The following is a 23,044-nucleotide window of genomic DNA, read 5'->3' on the forward strand; positions in this document are numbered from 1 at the left end:
CTTTCTTTTAAATATTTAAAATTAAATTGAAAGCCTTTTGAAATTATTAGCGTATAAGTTCAAGTATTTTTATGGATGTAATTTTTATTGTGTTTAATAAAGTCCACCTACATCTATACATAACCGGAAAGGGGCCACATGAGCTCTAGAAACGGAGGTGCAGTGTGGTGTTAAGTGTTAAGTACTTTTATAGCTCAACTTTATGAGCATAGTGCATTAGAAACTAGGTCATCATTTTAAAATTTCCGTTCTTAAAAAAAAATTGTATAGTACGAGTTTATCTGGGTTTTTTTCCCTCGATATTTAAAACGCATTTAAAATTATTTTTGTTTACGTCAAATATTATTATAGATCAGCTTTGTGAACGTAGTGTATCAAAAACAAGTTCAAACGTATCAAAACGTAGTGTATCAAAACAAGTTTCCCATTCCTTTAATAAATTTCTACAATATTTAGATTTTTTTCCTTCGATGCTTAAAATGCATATGAAATTATCAGTGTTTACATATAGATAAATACATCTTATTGGTCAGTTTTGTGGGCCTAGTATTTTAAAAATTATGTCAGTTTTTTTAAAAAAGTTTTCCATTTTTAGGACAAATTTATACAATATAAATTCCTCTAAATTCACTTTATTCTTTGATATTTAAAATGTATTTGAATAATCAATATTTACATTTAAGTTGGGTTTACATGCAGCCAATTATTAGATTCTAATAAGACCAGGCATGCGCAGAAGGAAGATTACGCATACGCTGAAAGAGCAAGTAATTGTCTCGATGGGACTAGTATTCGCTACTATACAGTTTCTGCGCGTGCATGGTATACTGAATAGATAGCAGTTGGCTGAATGTAAACCCTTCTTTAAATATTCTTAAAAATCAGTTTTATTTACCTAGTATATTAGAAAATAAGCAAATGATTTATATCTTACATTCTTAGGTCAATTTCACACAATATGTATGTCTATAGCAATTTTTCCCCTTCGATACTTTCAAGTATTTGAAATCATTAGTGCCAACTATCAAATATTCTTATAAATCAATTTTATGGACCTAGCATATCAGAAACTAGGTCAACGTTTTTAGTTTTTTGTAAAAAAAAGAAGAAAAAAAAAGAAAGACAGAAAGTGAAAAGAAAACGACTGCCTGATTATTTAATTAGCAATATCATTGTGGCGGTCAGTTCACTAAAAACGGTTAAATACCTCAGAACTGTTCTATGTGATGTTTTTCCAAAATAAAATTACTTCCGGCTAATTAGTCAGTGAAGCTCTGTTTCTCTCTAAACAGAAGAAAAAAAACTCTTCAAGTGTGAACGGTTATTTTTTTAATAAGTAACAAAGATTAGTTGCGCTGTTTTATTAACTATTACAGGCTTTGGTTCAAGCGTTAATTGGGAATTGTTGAAGTACGTTTTAATGAAAAGTAGATTTTAATTCTGCTTTGGAATCAGTTAAATTCATAGAAAGGAACAGAAAAAGGAAATAGGTTGGCAAGTTCTAATTAAGGAGTTTCTAGAATTATATTTGTAGTTAATTAATACCTTATTGCGAGACTGATACCACTGAATTCATATTTTTCCGTCTCGTCAAATAACATGGTAAATTTTTTTTAGTAAATGGATTTCATATTAATAATTTAACTTCTTAACGCTTTTTTTTTCGTAATCTAATTGGATTTCACCTCCTGTTCTATTGTTACAATTAAGAATAGTTGAGTTAATGAATTATATATAATTTTTGTATCACTTATAGTGTATATATCAGCTTATAAGTCTGTTAAGTTATATTCGTATTATTCGCGATTAATGGTTTAACAGCAAGGAAAGCCCTTAAACGGGGTAAACAGTCCAGTCGCCAAAGGCGACTGGTATAATATTTTATAAAGTGTCATATCAAATATATGCATACAGCTAATAAGTAGGAAACTATGGATTACTGGTATTTTTTTTAACATAAGAGATTTTTAAAAATTAACCCTTTAGGCACCCATTTATATCTAACATCTTAGATCATTATAATTAAGGTCCGAACAATTGGCTTAAGAAGTGAATGAATCAAACTTTTTCTTATATTTAATCTAATCTCTGACATCTTAAGAATATTTTATTCCTTCAACATTTAGATACATATAATATTATACATAAAAACCTAAATTATAAGCATTTAAATTGAACTCGAAAGTCGAAAAGACGATTCGACCAGAAACTTTAGGGGGTTAAACAGTTTTCATCTTCATTATAAGGTATTAATATACGAGAAGTTAGTTACTAAGACTATCTCTAACAGAATAAATGAAGTGGGCTGTATTCATTTTTAAACAATTTATTGCAAAACTCAACAAAGATATATAAATTACGATTTGGTTAATGCAAGCTAAATTATTAAGTGTATTACAAAATTGCACTATTAAATCATATCCTCACTTAATAGGAATTAACTATGAAAAATAATCCTAAATTAGAGGATTTCATCTCCTGCTTACTAAAGGAGCATTTATATCGCAGTCCAGCTCGCACAGAAAAACTTAGTCTGATTTGAAGGGGGTTTTTTTCCCATTTGTCACTGTAAGGTGACTGGCGCTGCAAGTGACTTTAAACAAGTATTTCAAATAATATACTCTGTAAAAATTAGTTATTTCATGGATATTTTATCAGGTCAATATATCATCAATGTAGGACATCAATTACTATGGAGATGAACTATTAGTGACATGACTATTATTCTGTCCATGACTATTTGACTAAACGTACTGATATACTATGTCTTCTCGTACAGTTAACCTAAGCTGTCATTGAATAAAGGGTTTCAATGAAGTTAATTTCCTAGATAGAATAAATATTTTATGTATTTTTCTATGTTTTTATTTAAAAAATTATCAATAATTTACCATTATTAAATTAATCAAAAAATTATAAAATTTATCAAAAAAGGATTGTTATCAAATTTATCAAGAAAAACTCTTCGTGAATTTTATTAAAAAAGAATTATCAAATTTATCGACAAATAATTTTTATACAATTTATTCAAAAAAGAATTGTTGGCAAATTTATCAAAAAAATCTTTATGAATTTTATTAAAAAAGAATTTTTATCAAATTTATCAAAAATAATCTTTATAAAATTTATTAAAAAAGAATTATCAAATTTATCAAAAAATAATCCTTATGAAATTTATTAAAAAAGAATTGTTATCAAAAGAATTGTTATTGTTAAATGTTTATCTAAATAGAATCGAAGAGATACCGTGTTCGTTTGATTTCACCGAATATTTATTATGCGTATCTAACGAGATGAGATCCTTTAGCCTCGTGTAAATTGAATTCCGTTTTAAAATTATTCCTACTGAAATTCTTAGCATATCATTTGATTCATCTTTCAAATGAGGCATCGGAATTTTCTTTTCAAGGCCATGAAACAAGTTTTCGTTTGTTGAATTACTATTGATAAGAAAAGTGCAAATGCCTGAGTTATGTATAAATGCTTGTGTATTGTACGATTTTATAATTAGTTTAATTTATAATGAGTCATTTTGCATCGTTCTTTTGCAGATGTTAAAGTAGATCTGAGTTTTCTAGAATATAAATGTTACAGATATTGCATGGGATATCTATAAATAAAATAGATACGAGTTTTCAAGAAAAATGAAAATACCTGCGTTACACAGGGTGTCTCAAAAACCTTGTCCGCGGCTTTTATTCCTTAAATATTGATCATAGACAAACACTGTAAATTACAAAGTTGCGTAAGAAAAGGTGCAAAATGTTATGAAATCGATTAAAGGGATTAAACTTTAAAAAAATGCAAAATTTAAATTTTTATACGGACTCCGTACAAAAAAAATTCCCAGTGAGTAAAATGTTCCCCATCCCCTAATAAGGTCATGTACAAAATTTCAGTAATTTATCACAAAAAGTCTCAAAGATATGAAACTACATAAATATTGACTTAAGCCACTTTTCGATGCTTGGATAGGAGTTCTCAAAGAGGGAAAATCAAATCGGATGTTTGTGTTTTAGGGGTCGTACACAAATTAACAAAGAAAGTAAAGATTGAATAAATAAATAATAATTTCACTATTTATTGGTTCAAAAGTATTAAAAATTTGTAGAAATAGTATTTTAAAAGGAAAGATTACATAACTTAAAGCAAAAGATTACATAAAGGAAAGATTACCTAAGGAAAGATTACTTAAAGGAAAGATTACATAAGTTGTTTTACAAGTTCATTGACTGTGCTATGTTTAAGATATATTCTGTAATTCATTATATAAAATTTCAAAGTATTTTTCAGGAAGCATATATTTTAAAATTTGTATTTAAAACTAAAGATATCAAGCATATTTTATTTACTTAGGATGCATTCCTGCGTCGCGTCATCTGCACTGAAGCTGTAAACATTTGCATTTTAATTTGTGACTAACCCTTCACAACATATCTTTGACAGTTTTCATGATAAAATTCTGAAATTTTGTACATGACCTTATTAAAAGATGGGGCACATTTTACTCAGTGGAGTACGGTTAAAATGTACGGAAACCGTATAAAAATTTAAATTTTGTATTTTTTAAAGTTTAATCCTCTAAAAATTTTAATCGATTTCATAACATTTTGCACCTTTTTTTACTCAATTTTGTAATTTACAATATATGTCTGTAATCAATATTTAAGGAATAAAAGCCGCGGTCAAGGTTTTTGAGACACCCTACATGCATACATGTTTAAATTTGTATAAAATTATTATTTATTTTTGTATACTGTATGGTTTTCTTATTAGTTTAATTTATAATGAATTATTTTGTATCGTCTCTAAAAGATATGAATTTCACAAAATATAACTTTTTTTAGATATTGCATGCTTTTATCACGAGTGCGTCTTCTCTGTCACAAAATAAATATATAATTACAGTCATAATTTATATATTTAAAACAATTAGAAAATCGCAAGAATCAGTCCCCCAATAGCATGCAATGTTTTGATTTCGTCAATATTTATTTTAAATGAAAACTCATGGCCCTTCAATATGAAATCAATGGTCGCCAGTCTCCACGTAACCATATCATAATTTCAAGAGAAAATTTGAACTACTTGATAGTACAGTATATTCCTTATGATAAAAAAATGATAGAATCCACAAACCCATTATTTTGTTACAGATTTCGCCAATTTCGCCAAAAGTTCATGACTCCTAAATAAAACGGTTCAACGGTAGTCATCAACGCTCGTCTACTTAAAAACACTAGTCTGCTGTTATACACTCTCTATGGTTAAAACCACTTCAGGGTCATCCAGTCCCTATCATTGTACTAATTTAGCTAGTTTTCTTTCATTTTAAATCTTATGAAGTTTAAATAGAGCATCGGTGCCCCCCCCCCACTCCTCCTTTTTTAGAGATATTGCAAAATAAAACTTTGGCACAGCCCCTAGACTCAAAAACGGAATCGATTTTGCCATGTATTTACTATACTTTGCGTGTGTAACTAACCAATTAGAATGCTTTATATTTATTGCGAAAGTATAGTATTTTATTCATAAATATATTCTGATTTGATGTGATAAGATGTAGTAGTTTATCAAAGTTAGTTAACATTAATGAATTAATGCTATTAATACCAAAGACGCACAGTTAACTTCAAAAACGAAAAATATATAGTTAAGCCATGGTGACCGAATGGTTCACCTTCCGGATATAATGATTGAAGTTAAAATCCATTTTCTATATTATAAACGGGTTTCAAATATTCTTGAAATCAATTGGATCAAAAAGTGCCTTTTGAATCTATTGTCTCAAAAAGTGCCTTTTGAATCTATTGGCATCGAAAAGTGCCTTTTGAATCTATTGGCATCGAAAAGTGCCTTTTGAATCTATTGGCATCGAAAAGTGCCTTTTGAATCTATTGGCATCGAAAAGTGCCTTTTGAATCTATTGGCATCGAAAAGTGCCTTTTGAATCTATTGGCATCGAAAAGTGCCTTTTGAATCTATTGGCATCGAAAAGTGCCTTTTGAATCTATTGGCATCGAAAAGTGCCTTTTGAATCTATTGGCATCGAAAGGTGCCTTTTGAATCTATTGGCATTAAAAAATGCCTTTTGAATCTAATGGATTCAAATAGCATTCTTTAAACAATTAGCAACAAATCAACACTGTTTCCCACTTGAGAGTTAGTGTATAATTAGAAAGAAAAAGGAGGCATATGGCATCGTTTTCATCCGATTACGGTTCCAAGTGTCAAAGTCCCTATTTTGCGACAGATTCTTTTAGCTATTTATTGTGTAGAGAATAAATGAAAGCATAATAAAGATTTGTGAGCTTTCAATTTTCAAGAGCTCACAAACCTTGAAATGTCTTATCGAGTAAATGCTGCGTTTCAGAATTTATATTATACTCCAAACTATTTTGCATTATCTTTTCAGCTATTTTGCAAAACGTTTTAGAACATTTTACTGCAGTTCTTACTCTGTAAATTTAACAGAAACCATTAAAAAAATCCGCAGAATTATTCCACTCAAATACATTAAGAATCACCAAGATCTGTTTAGAAACAAAAAGAAAAACCGACAATCAAACTCAGTCGGTCAAACAAGTCATACGTACCGATGCATCCTCCTTTCACTTCAATGGGAAGATCAAAACCGGCCTGCAATAGATAAAGAAAAAGATACCAATAAATAAAAAAAGAGAGAGAAACCAACCACAAAATGCATATGCAAAAAAATACAAAAAATAAATAAATAAATCACATGAAACCAGAAGAGGAAGAAGATCCATCTGCAGATACAATCCCACGTGTTTGTCCGAAAGAAAATGTGAGAGAAAGTGGCTTAGTTCTGGCCTGGGGAAAGGATGCCGGCCACTTTTACCTGGGGCTACTTCATGTTCTGTTGTTGTGTAATGGTAAGTAGGTTAAGTGACTGCATTCTCCAGGTAAAAAGGGAGGGAAAAAAATAACGATTGAGAACCAGTCCGTGCGACTGATTCAGGCAAGGACGCTGGCAAGGACTGAACTTGGCCGCGTTCTTGTCTTCCAGTGGAACTTACTGCCTGCTCAATGAAGAGTAACACTGTTTCTTCCAGCTCACGAACTCGGGTTTTCTGCGAATTTATGATCGGAAGAAACGTCTGAATGGTTTTGAGGTTTTGAAGCCTGGTAATTTTGCCCCTCAACTGACGTGGCTCAACGAATTATAATATTTTTAAACTTCTAAAAATTAAAATTAAGGCCTTCGTAGGTATTATAATTCAATATAAAACCATGCTCTGTTTATAAATATTCTAAGGTTTTTTCAAAAGAATAAATACAAAAAAAAATCATCCAAAAAAGATGTAGTCTAATTAGAAATAGAGATAAAACTAAAAATTTAAAAGAAATCATCCGATATAGGCAGAGATTTCCTATATATATTTTTTTGTAATGGATTAAAAAGTTTAAGTCGCGTTCGGAACATTATATAATTTTTTTAGACTGACTGCATAGCTAGGCTCAGAGGCGCCCGGTTGTGGTATGATTATTTGCTTCTTCTCCTTCTTTTGGATTTTGTTAATTTCTGTATTGGCGCCTTTTAAGATGGAACTTTTTTTTTACCCCTAATCATATAATTTTTTGTACCCAGTAGCGGAGGTGATGCATGATTTTTTTCTCTCTCGGAATAATTAACAAGCGTTTAGCCAAAATAACGCACGAGACATGGCATTTTTTCAGTCTTTAATCAGAGGATTCTTTTCGCCCAATGGCATAGGTTTAGCTGCAATCGGAGTTTAGAGTGACCTTTTTATCTCCCAGCCGTCAATAACGCATTAGCTAGTTGAAATTGTGACCACGAGATAGCATTTTTTTTAAAAATCCCTAATCATATGATTCTTGCGCCTAATGACGTAGTTAGGTTAAGGTGCGATAGCAATGCTGTGCAGTATTTTTCAGGAGAGTAATCAAAATTTTCGTTTAAAAGTGACAAATGTGCTGAATTTTGTACTGGCTCCTATGATTTATGCCTGGGCATCTATTCCTTCCTCTTGTTCCCTCTTCATCAGAGACTTATCCATTGTGAATAATGCCTTGTATCTGGTATTTTTTATAAGCCCTAATCATACATTTTTTTTTTTTTTTTTTTTGCACCAATGGTGCCGACTCGATAGCCCCTAATTTTTTTTTTAACTTTCAGATTAATCAACGAAGTTGTTAACGAACGACAACAACTTTCAGATTAATAGGCTAAGTGACGCACGGGACTTAATAGTTATTCGATCCTTAATTAAATGATTGTGTACCCCCAATTGCATAGTTTAAGCTGCAATTGACGATGTGGGTGATTTTTTTTTGTCTCCCAGTAGTCAGTAAAACATTAATAACATTGTTATTGTGTTGTTGTTGTTGTCGTGTCTATGCATACAGTGCTAGTGCAAAAGATTCGAGTCCTCCAAAAGCCTTGGTGACAAGATCTGCAAGTTCTGGAGCCCGATGGCTATGGAGGATTTCGATTGGGGATGCTCCAAGTTGAAAGAGGGAACCGATAATGGACTGGCAGTCAAAAACATGATCTGGAGTGAGTTGCGAATGGGGACAGTACTTGCAGATGGGATAGGATTTTATATTGATTCGTGAGATCTTCATCCCTTTGAAATGTCCAGTATGTAGCCTAGCTATTGTAGAAGAAAGGTTTCTTGGGCAGTATTAGTAACATTAGTTAGTTAAAATGGTGACCACCAGATTACATTTTTTTTAAATCCCTAATCATATTATTCTTGCTTCTAATGGTGCACGAGAGTATGAAGATACATTAGGAATGTACAATAGTAATTTTTTGGATCTTAATCAAAATTTTCTTTTAAAAGTGACGAACACTCTAATTTTGTAGCGGCTACTACTACCGGGGAATCTATTCGTTCCTCTTATCCCCTAATCTCTACGCTACTGTTTGAGCTACAAACTATCATTAGTGGTTTAGCAAATGGAAACGGTATTGTTTTGTTTTGGTTTTTCTTGTCATATTCGGCTTTAAAAAAATAACAGACGCATCAGCATTTTATCTTCATAAACTAATTCTATAAATTCGGCAAATAGGTACTTTTCCTTCGCTCGCTACGCTACAACTTCTTAATTATGAATTATATTTTCACTCTAATGTATATCTTTTGCGAATGTATTTGTGGTTTTACCAGCGTGCGGTCTCACCAGCGTGCGGTCTCATGATGAATGAAGTTTTAACATATTATGTAGTATTTAAAAAAAAGTCTTTAATGAATGTATTTGAGGTTTTAGCAGTCTTATAATGGATGAAGTTTTAACAAAATATACGATATATTTCAAAAGACTAAATCTAGGCTATTTCAGTCATGAATTATACTTTACAACGGATTTACAACCTGTAGAAATGCTTCAAAAAATTTGAGGTTTTAGTAGATGACGAGTTTTGATAAATGACGTGGTAAATGCCAAAGATTTATTGAATTATGGACCCGCTTCATCATGAGTTTGGGATCCAATAAACTGCAAGTGCTGGCGAGTTCATAATTTTCTTTTATTATTATGAAGCAAAAATATTTTTGGAAGAACAAGATTTTATTAATTTTGTAGAAACTTCAGAAATAAATATATTTAAATAAATTTTTGTAAATTTAATTATGGTTAAGGCTATAAGGGGCTATTTTCTTTTATTATTTACAATAAATAAAGGGGAACGTTTATTTTTTCAGTCTCAGTGTGAGAGCTAATTGTTGAAGAAATTCCATTCTGGACCACTTTAACTTGTGGTTCACTGTTAATAGTAATTTTCTATGAAGAACAAATATAAACGTTAAGGAAATTGAAAATTTGTAAGTAAATTTAGTTTTAGCATATAAAGTTTCTATAATTAATCTTGTTTCCAAAATTTTTACATTTTATTTAAATTAGCAAACAATTTGTAATTTAACCTGTCGATCATTTGCACAAAGACCAAGGTTGTTGTTTTTTTGAAATTTTTTAAAGCATGAATTAAAAGATATAACCATTTTCTTTTTAATATGCAATATTTTCATAATGAAGCTTATCTTCAAAAAATTCTTGTAAAAATAATTAATAACAGTTTTCTTTTCCCTATCATGAAATTAATTTTTTTCAGAAATATATTACTAGATCGCGACACTAGCATGTAATAAAAATTTAATTTAATTAAATTAGACGATAATTAAATTCTGAAGATATTAAAATAGAGCACAGTTATCTAAGTAACTTAAATACAAAGTTTGAAAACTCTAGAATTTCAGGAAATAAGTGGAAAATCGATCAAAAATTGCATCTTTAAAAAAATACAAGTGGTGAAATATTCAAATGAAATCAAAGTATCAAAAATGAAATTTAATTAAATTTTGTAATTAATCAATATTTAGAATGAATTATGTAATGATTATGAATTATTTTATATGAAGATCGATGAGGGATCCATTTTTATCCATTTTACTAGTAATATCATTAAATTTGCCATAAAAACAGAGTCATTGAGAAGTAATCACTAATGGACTTTTTTACTAGATCTATTTATTAGATTATCATGAGGATTAATGCCTCATCCGATTTTTATTTTGACAGTAATCCTTCCAAAAGGCGGTTTCTAGAACACATTTCCGTCATGAAGAATACTTGAAGCCGTCATCATAGAAGATTATGAATCTGAATAATTTTTTCCCGAGACTATCGTCTTCAGAATAATTTGCGATTGAATTTTGTTTGATCCTACCCCCGTTTCATATAAATAAATCGTACGTTTTTTTTTTGTTGTTGTTTTTTTAGCCAATTTGTTGAAACTGACAGACATTAAATTAAAATAAAGTAAGATTGAAATTTCCGATTTTTTCTTTTATCATTTGAAATATTTAATTTATAGAAAGCTTAACTTAGCTTAAAGTTTAAATCAATTTATAAAATTATTCTAATTATAAAATATACTTTTAGTATAAAATTTTATAGCTAATTTATTCAAATTATCTTAATTATTATATATACTTAATTATTAATTTTACATATATAATAAGAAAGAAGAAGCAATCCTTTTGTACTTTTTTATTTCCAAGAATATTTGTACACAAGAGAGAAGATTGCATAACAAATATTCTTAAGAAAAGAAAAAAAGATATACGTGCAGAAATAGCATAGAGTTGTCTTTGGACTACTGATTAAATTATACTTTTCTGTGCAATATTTAAACAATAAAATAAGTAACTTATTTTACAGTGATCTAAATATAATTGTGAAATTATATTTTAGTAAATTCGCTAAGTCACTGCAAGAAGTAATAAAAGTATTTATATTTTAATATCATTAATTAAATGTAATTTAACAAAGTACTAATAAACCATACGCTAAATAAATAAGTAATACTATTAAATATTCTGAGAGGAAACATGTTAGGCTATAATTTACATTTGACTACTATAATACCTCGACTATAATTTATGTTTTGGCTATAATAATTTCATTAAAATAGTTTATTCATAAGATTAGATGAATTTTTTGGTTGTTGCACTTATTACTCAGAGTGGACTATAAACTGTAAATTCGACTGGATTCGACTCAAATCAAGGAAACTATCATCTTGATCTAAAGGAATATTACAGAAAATAGTTATAATAATTAATAATCCTCATAAATTGAAATCGGAACTTCCAAAGGAAAAATTATAATAAGGTGACATTAAAGACATTACATATTAGTTGAAATAGAACAAAAACATGCAATGTAGTTTTATATATGGGGAAAGAATAGAAGAGTAAGATATAATGTAGAGTATGAAATCTCATACTTGGTTCATACATTGTATTCTTTGGTGTTCAAGATTTAAATAATTACTTTTGCTTTAATTTTGTTTAAATAAATTTTAAGGGTCAAATTTGTGAACCCAATTATTTTTAATAAATAGAAGAACACGATTTTAATTATCAAATTATTTTTTAATTTTAAGTATAATTTTTGAAAAAAATTGAATTACATTTTTTAAGATAAATAAATTTTAAAAAAACTTTATGTTACATTTAACTCTTTAAAGGGCCATTTTTTTTAGCCATATTATGTTGAAATATTTTTAGACTTGAAATTAGAATAAGGAAAGAGATTCATTTAGCTTATTAGATAAATTTAATTTGATTAATTAATTAATTAATTTGGTTCATTAATAATTAAGTAACAAATTAAGACACATCATTTTGTCTGAGATAAAGAACTGAAGCATCTAAGTTTGACTTACTAAAAAAATTTGTCAGAACTGATGCCAACCTACATAATTTCATACAAAGATTGATAAATTTGGTGGGAAGCATACTTCCCACGGCCTTAGAAAGGGTTAAAAAAATTACATCTTTAATAGTGTTCGCTAAAAAAATTGCTAAGATAGACACCAAAAGGCAATATTCCAATATACAAGAATAAAACTCACCAAGGCTTCGGGCTTCAAATGCAAATCCGTTAGATGCACAGTTCCTGAAAACAAACACAAACATTTTATTGATATCGATCAAGTTATTGATATCGAAGAGTTCAAGGTTTATTCAACGTTCAAATACTCACAACTATATAACTCAGCAATATTATTAATTTCAACTATAAAATCTTAATATTGTATTATTTTATGAACTTTCTAATAAAAATGATTGCTATACGAACAATCCAAGTTCATGTGGCTAGCATCAAAATCACAGCACCTATTGTGCCTTTTATATAGGAAGAGAAAATGTGATGTCCCACATAGAGATGTGTTTGTTATCAAATAGTTATAATATCAAAAGTCTTATGTCAAAAAGAAAACAGAGAAACATACGAAATTTTGATGCGTTGACTGGAATATCTGCCTTTTTTTAACAACTTTTGTACACATATCACATAAAACAACTTGAGAGCATATTTGGTTAACTTATATAAGTGTTTAAGACCAATATATTGTTTTGATAAACTTGACATAAAATAACAGTAAGGACATATCAATACTGTAAGAACGTTTTGTTAATTTTCTCATTACAAGTCGTATTTATGATGTAACAGAATATTTTTTCCAGTTCTGCATTTTCCATTGGTTTCAGTAACTGCATTTTCATTCTTTTAGTCAAAGTTCTGTCCGTTCAATTGAAAGTGAATACAAATTTGGTTTGTTTGATTATTAGTACTAATCATTTAAGAATACTATGCTTCAAATTATGATTACATCAACTAAATGCTTTAGATGAAGGGTCCTTTTATTTATATAACTTGGAACGTTCGAGTTTTAGCAACAAAAATGATGGCCATAGACGTATTACTTAATTTCATTTGTCTTAGTCTACTGAACGAAGGTTAAATAAAAGGTTCTCCTTTTATGGAAGGCTCTTACTCTGTCATAAAATAAGGCTTTCAGAATATGTTTTATAGAAATGTCGAATAGCTAGGAATGTCAAAACAGAATTGCTATGGTAACCCCATGACAACTAACCCTAACAGCAGCAAAAATATTTAAAAGTATGGCAATGCCAAAAGAACAAGTGGAGACATTATTAAACCTTTCAACAAAAGTCATACAGACAACATTTGTGATAAAATAATACGTTTCGAATTATATTTCTTCAATTTAAAATTTTATTAAATTACAGAAGAAACGCTAGCATAAGAAGCTGTTAGAACGTTGTCGAATTTCTGTTTTAAATGCGTTGCAGTAAAATGAAATGAATTTCTAAACAAAATTAGCAATCGTTTTAAAAATACATGGATAAATACATTATAATACATACATTATACAAAAAAACCCACTTCTATTACTATTTGGTCATTACTATTTTATCGTTTTGGTAAAAAGTATTGTATAAAAACAGCATAAGGTATAATCGTATTTCATAATAAAGAATGCTATTTAAATACAGTGGAAAAAAGAAAAGTACTTATGTCCAAATCTTCAACTTTAATCTGATAAGTAATCTTATACAATACCTATTATTTTTATAAATCAGACTCATAAATATCTTTCTTGTTATAAGTGAAACGTCTTGTTAAGGATACAGTGAACAACGTAATTCAAAAGAACCTTGAATTCAAAATTAAAGAGTAATTTTTATTAATCATAAAATAATCATTTATAAAAAGAAGAAACGATTGTAATTATTAAGAAATTATTATTTAATAAGCATCCTGATATCTAGATTCTATATTTAGACGGAACATTTATGCTGCAGCCAAAAAACTAAAATGATTTTGAAATCAATTTATCCCCATTTTGAAAATAAGAGTTATTTTTAGAAAGGTTCAATATTCCTAATATTAAGAAATGGTTGTATAACATGCAATCTAATGTCTATGCAGTCTTTGAGACCTTTTATCTTATAGATTAATATCGGATTTTAATATTTGCTATAAAAAGAAAAGAAAAGTTATGGTTATTCGTTCATTTAAGTTTCATTGGATACCATGAGAGAAAAAGAATTTTGCTTATTTTAGTTTAGTTTTAAAGAAATCCCGTTTTGAATCAAAACCTACTTTGCGATGGACATAACAATTTTGAATCCTGACCAGCTGAAGAGAATGACATCAAATTCTGCAATTCTTTTTCCAAACTTGCATGTCATACAAAGAGGTTTGATCCCCGATATTGTATTTAACATATTCTAGAATCCACAACGTTATATATAACAAATTCTAGGATTCTTGATGTTATATTTAGCATATTCTAGGATCCACAATGTTATATTTAACAAATTCTAGGATTCTTGATATTATATTTAATATATTCTAGGATCCACAATGTTATATTTAACAAATTCTAGGAATCTTGATGTTTCATTTAACATATTCAAGGTTTCTCGATATTATATTTAAACTCTAAAATCCTTGATGTTATATTTAAAGTATTCTAGGATCACCGATATTATATTTAACAAATTCTAAAATCCTCGATATCAAATTTAACATATTCTAGGCTCCTCGATGTTATACTTAACAAATTCTAAAATGCTCGATGTTATATTTAAAAAAATTCTAAAATGCTTGATGTTATATTTAACATATTCTATGATTCTCGATGCTATATTCATCATACTCAAGGGACCTCCTGTTTGAAAACTTCTTGTCTCAAAACTAAGATCTAACCACAAGTCACCGTGGTTTCTGGGAGAAAAAGAAATAGAAGAGGAGAAAATTGTTTATTTGAATCTTTGAAAGATTTTCGCTCCTCTAAGCTGACTTCTCTAAGCTGATTTCTCTAAGCTGACTGAACATATTAATTGTTGATTTCTTTAACAAGGTTGTGAAGGAAATAATCAAATAATTTTTGTTTAGAATCAGCATAATTACTTGCACCGATAAATAAATGAAAAAGTTGAATAGCATCTGTATGACATTATTTGAACCTCTTGGTACTAAACAGGTTTCGCAACTACCATTATCTTACTAATTGGTTTTAAATATCTCTCACCTACAATCTTTTCCCTGCTTAGCTATACATTCTAAAACAAAACTTACTGGAAGCCTGTTTTATGAGTTTTATATATCCACAAGGTTAGTTTGTGGCTAATTCATTGGATAATTAGCACTAGAAGATTCTTTTACTGAATCTTATATTATAACTCACCAAGAAATCTTTTTTTCTAGCATTTCCATTCTATATTTAAATATTTCACAGGCGACAACCTTCAAAATGAGCGTGTTGTGACTTGTACAGCTAAATTAAATTTTTTGCTTAGTTTCGGTATAATCTTTAATAATTTTCCAGTAGCAATATCTGGGTCTCAAATGAACAGGTTTCTCGTAATCATCCATCTTTCCTTATTTAACTATTTGCTCTCAAATATAAATTAACCATACTTTTTTGACTAAATTCAAAATTATCTAAACAAAAATTTATTCAAAGTGGTATTATTTTAACCATTTTTACAAGATTAGTTCTTGACTAATGTATTTAAGTGATTAACATATTTTAATTTCATTCCACAAGCATATTATTTGTAAAATCTATTGGTAATGAAATTAAAACCAAGAATATTTTTTATAGTATTTTATGAATCCAAATAATTCTTGCTTAACGTATTTCTCCAAAAAATATTTGCCCTTCAGAGCTGAACATCTTTACAAACTTTAATTATTATGGTAAAATTACCTTAAATATTTTTACAAGATTAGTTCTTGACTAATGTATTTAAGTAATTATCATATTTTAATTTCATTCCACAAGCATATTATTTGTAAAATCTATTGGTAATGAAATTAAAACCAAGAATATTTTTTATAGTATTTTATGAATCCAAATAATTCTTGCTTAACGTATTTCTCCAAAAAATATTTGCCCTTCAGGGCTGAACATCTTCACAAACTGTAATTATTATTACCTTAAATATAAAATATTTTTACAAGATTAGTTCTTGACTAATGTATTTAAGTGATTATCATATTTTAATTTCATTCCACAAGCATATTATTTGTAAAATCTATTGGTAATGAAATTAAAACCAAGAATATTTTTTATAGTATTTTATGAATCCAAATAATTCTTGCTTAACGTATTTCTCCAAAAAATATTTGCCCTTCAGGGCTGAAGATCTTCACAAACTGTAATTATTATTACCTTAAATATAAAATATTTTTACAAGATTAGTTCTTGACTAATGTATTTAAGTGATTATCATATTTTAATTTCATTCCACAAGCATATTATTTGTAAAAACTATTGGTAATGAAATTAAAACCAAGAATATTTTTATAGTATTTTATGAGTCCAAATAATTCTTGCTTAACGTATTTCTCCAAAAAATATTTGCCCTTCAGGGCTGAACATCTTCACAAACTGTAATTATTATTACCTTAAATATAAAATATTTTTACAAGATTAGTTCTTGACTAATGTATTTAAGTGATTATCATATTTTAATTTCATTCCGCTAGCATTCTATTTGTAAAAACTATTGGTAATGAAATTAAAACCAAGAATATTTTTTGTAGTATTTTATGTGTCTAAATAATCCTTGCTTAACGTATTTCTCCAAAAACTATTTGCCCTTCAGAGCTGAACATCTTTACAAACTTTAATTATTATGGTAAAATTACCTTAAATATTTTTACAAGATTAGTTCTTGACTAATGTATTTAAGTAATTATCATATTTTAATTTCATTCCACAAATCATACTGTTTGAAAAAATTTATTGGTAATGTAAATAAAATCAAAAGTTTTTTTACAGTATTTTATTTGTCCAAGTAATCCTTGCTTAATGCATTTCTGAAAAAAAGTTTTTGCCATTCAGTATCGAGCATTTTCACAAACTTTAATCATTAAAACTTTTCTAATCCGTATTATTTAGTGAAGAATTCATTTAATAGAAGAAATGAATTAGTATTTTCTATCATTACATAACTTCAATACAAAATGCGAAGGCATTTAAAACTGTTCGCAATAAAATGGCATATAAATTTGATGGAATAAATTAATAGAAATGATGTATATATCGCTGTATTTCTCGTTTCTTGTTCACTGCTATGATATTATGTAAGTAATATCTACCAGAAATTTTAAATCCAATCTAACCAATAAATCTATCAAATGATTGTTCTTAGGAAAAAGTGTATGGAATTTATCTTATGTGGTTTGAAAGATTCTGATCCTGATTCTGTTTTGTTCAAATATCTAAACATTTGTATCTTCCTCTCATCAAGTAATTTCGAAACTTTGAAGACATTTACTATTTGCGTTACGTTCGACGATTATATGCGTTATTGTTTGACTTTCAAAGGGAAAACTTTAAGGACTTTTAAAAAAATAAATTTTGCAGTTAACTGGATAAAATTCAAACATTTTTAGATGGTACACTTTTGCCAAAACCTCCACAACAATAAATTCTTTGACTTTTCAATTCTGCTACTTTCTTTCGACAAAAAAAAAAAAAAAAAAAAAAAAAAAAAAAAAAAATTCTGCGCAACCCTGATTTATTTATACAAATTGGACAAAAGACTTTAAAAATTAGCCTTAACAAATGTTGAATATAGCAAACGTTCCCAATAAAATTGCCGAACGCTCCACTATCATAATTTCCTTCACTTTACCATCTCTATATAGATAAATAATCCAGGTAACACAGCCTATTTGACAATATGGTGCTATATTAATGATATTAAACAATATTGCGAATATTGATTGATGCCATACAATATTTGTGTGCTACAAGGGAAAGAAATGCATATCCACAAAATTAATAAAATAAAGATATTAATCTAAAATCAATTATTAAGTGTTAAAACTAGTTCAAATCTGCAACAATTTGGACTATCTTCTTAAATAAGAGTATCCTCCTAATGCATACTGTATCCTCCTAATATCCTCCTAAGAACCATAAAATGTCTAAATCTGCCACCGATCATAGCAAGAATAAATGACATGGCGGCTTCCTGGCATAGGAGTAGCGCATCTTCCCCGTGATTTGGGCGTCCTGGGTTCGAGTCTCGGTTCGGGCATGGTTGTTCTTCATCTGCTCTATCTGTAAGATGTGTGAATGTGCCCCCTGTAAAAAGGGGCTGTGCAAGCGAATGTAATGCGTGGGTAGCTAAGATGTACGTTTCGCCCTAGTTGGTGCTACTAAAAAACGTGAGACGCACCCTCGGCTTAAAATCGCTGATTTCGTTAGCGAGCTTGTCCATGGCAAGTGCCATTAGAAACAAAAACAACAACTACAACAATAAACATATCGCCTTCTACTTGAAATGAAATTCCAACAAGTGAAATTGACTGAACAAATGATTGTCTTCTTGACATTTTATAAAGCTAGTGGTCGCGCCGTCGTATGTATACAACATTTTACCCCTTTTTTTGTCTATAAATGTTGGAGAAACTGAAAAATGATTCATAATTACATTATAAAAGATTGCTGGATCTCATGACCTCAATAAGGGTGGTGATAGTTAAAGAAACATATCATTCTACCAAAAAGTGAAATCATTAATAATCAATCGAAAGTGCATCAAGTTTACTGACACTTCCCATAAAAGTGTCGAAGCCAAGATAAATAGTAGTATAAGAAAAATCACTATATGAGAATGTTTGATATTCGCACAAAGTATTCCTCCCTTCACATTATTATATGAAGCTTCAAACTATAATTGAAACACCCATGCCCTTCTGGTGACTATGACACTGCTTCGAAGCAAAATCTATTCCAACCTAAACTGAAGCGTCTTAAATATTTCCGCAAGGTTAATCCAAGACTAGTTTATTAGGTAATTATCATTTCTCAATACCACTTCGCTTATTCCGAGAGCATACATTTCTTTTTTTAAAAAAAATGTATACACGCGGTATGTCACGAATCACAGGGACGCGTTTCGTCAGAAAAACAGACGCGCTCCGCTTCTCTTAAGCATTCCTCGCTACAACAAAGAACCGAAACTAAGTTGTTCCGGTTAACTTAACTTAGAGCAGCATTGACTTCTACGACGAGACGATCCATCTGAAAAGTGAAAATAAATAACGTCGGACACGTGATGGAACGCCGTCGAAGCGTGACAATTACCATCAAGAGAACAGGTTCCGTTATCCAGGTTCCAGATTTCAAAAAATATCAAACAATGTGCCAAGCGTCCTTTAAGGACTCTTAAAAAAGAATCCAGTGGCCTTGTCATGATAGTGATAGTGATGCACATGCTAAAAAATGTTGCTCTGTCGCCATCAGGTGTTGCGTGGAGGCATGGCTACAAGACTTTGCGAACACCACGGACAGACAAAAAAATAATAATAATCTTCATATCTTCGCTAAATCAGTGCGAAGGAGGTTAGCTTTTGGCGTCAGATTACAAAGCGGCGATTGAAATTTTCGCATTTTTCGCCTATTCATTATCTTTTTGTCACGAATTAGGTGAAGATCGCATTGGTGGGGAATCAAATATGGGAGCTTTGATAGGGAAAAGGGAAATATGCAGTGAGTCATGGTATAGAATTGCGTTGAAACTGTCGTAATGGGTTGAAGACAGCATAAAAATTTAATGGCTTCGCTGTCTCGTGGCGATAAGGTTCTTTTTGTGAGACATTAACTTATATTATTTCTCTTAGGTGCTCATACACTGCTTCAATATCACACATTCATTGTCGTTAAACAGGTTATATGGTAATAGAAGTCTTTTTTTAGTGTTTTACTGACCTACTGGACTTTTGGTGTTTTGCATATTAAATAAAATGGAAGAGAAAAAAATTCAACAGAGGAAGAAATTTTATTTATTCAACTTTTTTTTCTCTTGAAGTAAGACAAGGCATTTTTTTAACTGCATTTTATAAATTAGTCTTTCTTTCGTAGTTTTTCGTTTGATTATACTTAATATTATATACTTTATATTAAAGAAAAGTTAGGATGATCATTCAAATCCCATATATAGTTAATTAACCCTTGCACTTGGATGGTGACTCTCACTCACCATTGGTTCGATTTGATTTGGTTTGGTTATATTAACGTCCCGTTTGAAGCAACACTAGGGCTATTTTGGGATGGACCTGGTAATTTTGTACCGCGGTCAGATGACGAGGACGACACCTGAGCTGGCATCTTCCTCTCCACACCACACCACACCACACCAACGGGAGGACGTTTGGTCATGACGGATTTAACGTGCACCAGACTCCCTTACACGACGGTTCTTCGGTGGAATCGGGTCACGAACCTGAATCCCTCCGGTTCCGAAGCCGAGACTTTACCACCAAATGGTACTAATGGTAAGGTCTCGGGTTCGAAATTGGAGGTTTTAGGTTCGAGACCCGATTCCACCGAAGAACCGTCGTGTAAGCGGGTCTGGTGCACTTTAAACCATCCTAGCCAAACGTCTTCCCGCTGGTGTGGGTTGGAGAAGGGGGTTGCCTGCTCAGGTGTCGTCCTCGTCATCTAACCGAGGCTCAAAATTACGAGGTCCGTCCCAAAATAGCCCTACTGTTGCTTTAAAACCAGACGTTAATATAACTAAACTAAACTCTCACTCACCATTCAAGACAGTGCATCATTTTGACGTTTTATTTATTTATTTTTCAAATTTGATTATTAAAATTACCTAGAGAATGGCAGAAAGATGTAGATTAATTTTTAAAAGAAACTCGACTTAAAACAATTATATATATGTATATTTATTTTTTCGGAACACTAAACAAGCCCTTGTATTAGGTGAATAATTTTGCATCGAATTACTTTTCCGAGTGCAACGGGTTAATGTCATTAGGTATACCAATTTGAAAAGAAAAAAAACTATCTTTATTATTTGGATAGACTATAGAACTTATTAAAATTTCCAAGCATTGATGAAATGTACATACTATGTATGTATTATGTATTGTGTAGAAAGTCAGACTGAAAAATTAAGAAACTTGTTTAAAGGTAATAAAGATTTAGGCAGTTCATCTGAGGGTAGATATAACAGAACTCTTCAAAAATTTCTGAAAAAACAGCCTTGTGCAGGTTAAATTCGTTGGGGTGAAAATCGTTCCACCAGATATGGAGAGAAAGTTCATTTTTTCAGATTACAATGCCATTACTTGTCATTTTATCAGATTGCATTTCAAAAATATAAATAAGATATAATATAGATCGAAAAATTAAGAAACTTGCTTTAAAGTAACTGAGGGTTAGGCAGTTTCCGGTAAAATTGTAGCTCTAAATCTAAATTTAATAGTTTAGCTTAGTTATATTAACGTCCGGTTGTAAAGCAACATTAGGGCTATTTTGGGACAGATATAACTTTTGAACAGCGGTCAGATGACGAGGACGACACCTGAGCTGGCACTCCCCCTCTCCACGCCACACCACACCAGCGGGAGGAAGTTTGGCATGACGGATTTAACATACAACAGACCCCTTTACACGGCAGTTCTTCGTTGGAATCGTGTCTCGACCCTGAAACCCTATGGCTCACAAGCCGAGACCTTACCACCAGGCCACCGCGGCCCTCTAAATTTAACAAGTAACTGATCCAAGAAAAGTTTTCAACAAAACTCTTCATAACTTTAAAGAAACGAGCGGGTTAAATTCGTTGGCGTCAAAATGCTTCCTTAAAAAATTGATTGGAAGTTTAAATCAACTTCTCAGATTATCAGATTACAAATCAAAAATATAAAGAACGTTTCAAAATATCTGATATATAATTTTAAATAAAGAATGTAACAAAGTCACATCAAAGAGTATTTTTCTTATTGGAGATAAATTGGCTATTGGGTTATAATCAGAATGGCCGTTTTATGTGAAAAAAGTGATATTTGGATGAATAATTTTTTGATATTTGATAATATTTCCACAATTCTGATCAAAGAAGCGCCTTCTGGAAATATCCGATTGAATTCTATTCAGAAAGGATGGGATTTAAAACCAAACGATATTTTCCAAAGAAATGTGAAACATTTAATGAAAAACGACTGAGTAACATAAAATCTGCCTCGTGACAATAGAGTATAGCTTTAAATACCGTTAATTTTTTTAATAATCTAATATATAAAAATCTCGTGTCACGGTGTCTGTGTTCGTACTCCTCCGAAACGGCTCGACCGATTTTTATGAAATTTTTTATGTGTATTTGGTAGGTATGAGAATAGGTCGTAAAGTATATTTCATAACGCTAGGTAATTAGAGTGTTCCTATCCACGTTCGACGTACGCTGGTGAGATCAAAGCTTGCTTGAAATCATCGCCAATATGGCGTAATGTTGAAACAGTCCAGCTAAAAATAAACATGCGCGTCCAAATGCTACAAGATTCATCTGCTGACACATTCTCGGACCAATTGTTAGATATCGGCGATGGAGAAGATGATGTCTTTGAAAATACTGGAGGCATAAAATTGCCACTAATTTCTGCACTGTCGTTGATTCGCAAAATGCTCCTCTCACTGACCGCATATTTCCCGATGTACGCACACAATACATAAATCATGCGTGGCTGGCAGAAAGAGACATTTTGGTTATTTTACTTTGGAATTTGAACCCACCACGGCTGCGCAATAGCATGAGATTGGTCATTAAAAAATTGATGAAAAACGTTATCGGAGCCACCATTTTGAATGGCAAATTACGAGTCGAAAATGTTTTACTGCCACGAATTACAATGAATCTCACTG

General features: G+C 30.3%; 1 protein-coding gene across 4 annotated transcripts in view; it reads right to left on the minus strand.

Annotated features, from left to right (window-relative positions):
• Positions 1 to 23,044, minus strand: part of LOC129983915 (intermembrane lipid transfer protein VPS13A-like) — a 419,638-nt gene that overhangs the window by 213,333 nt on the left and 183,261 nt on the right. For all 4 annotated transcript variants that reach the window (XM_056093621.1, XM_056093622.1, XM_056093619.1 and 1 more), the window contains exons 3-4: positions 12,407 to 12,450; positions 6,597 to 6,639 (exon numbers count right to left, since the gene is read on the minus strand). In XM_056093621.1, the coding sequence (XP_055949596.1) occupies positions 6,597 to 6,639; positions 12,407 to 12,450 (87 nt within the window). The remainder of the gene's footprint in view (positions 1 to 6,596; positions 6,640 to 12,406; positions 12,451 to 23,044) is intronic.

Source organism: Argiope bruennichi, chromosome 9 (assembly GCF_947563725.1).
Source record: "Argiope bruennichi chromosome 9, qqArgBrue1.1, whole genome shotgun sequence".
NCBI lineage: Eukaryota > Metazoa > Arthropoda > Arachnida > Araneae > Araneidae > Argiope > Argiope bruennichi.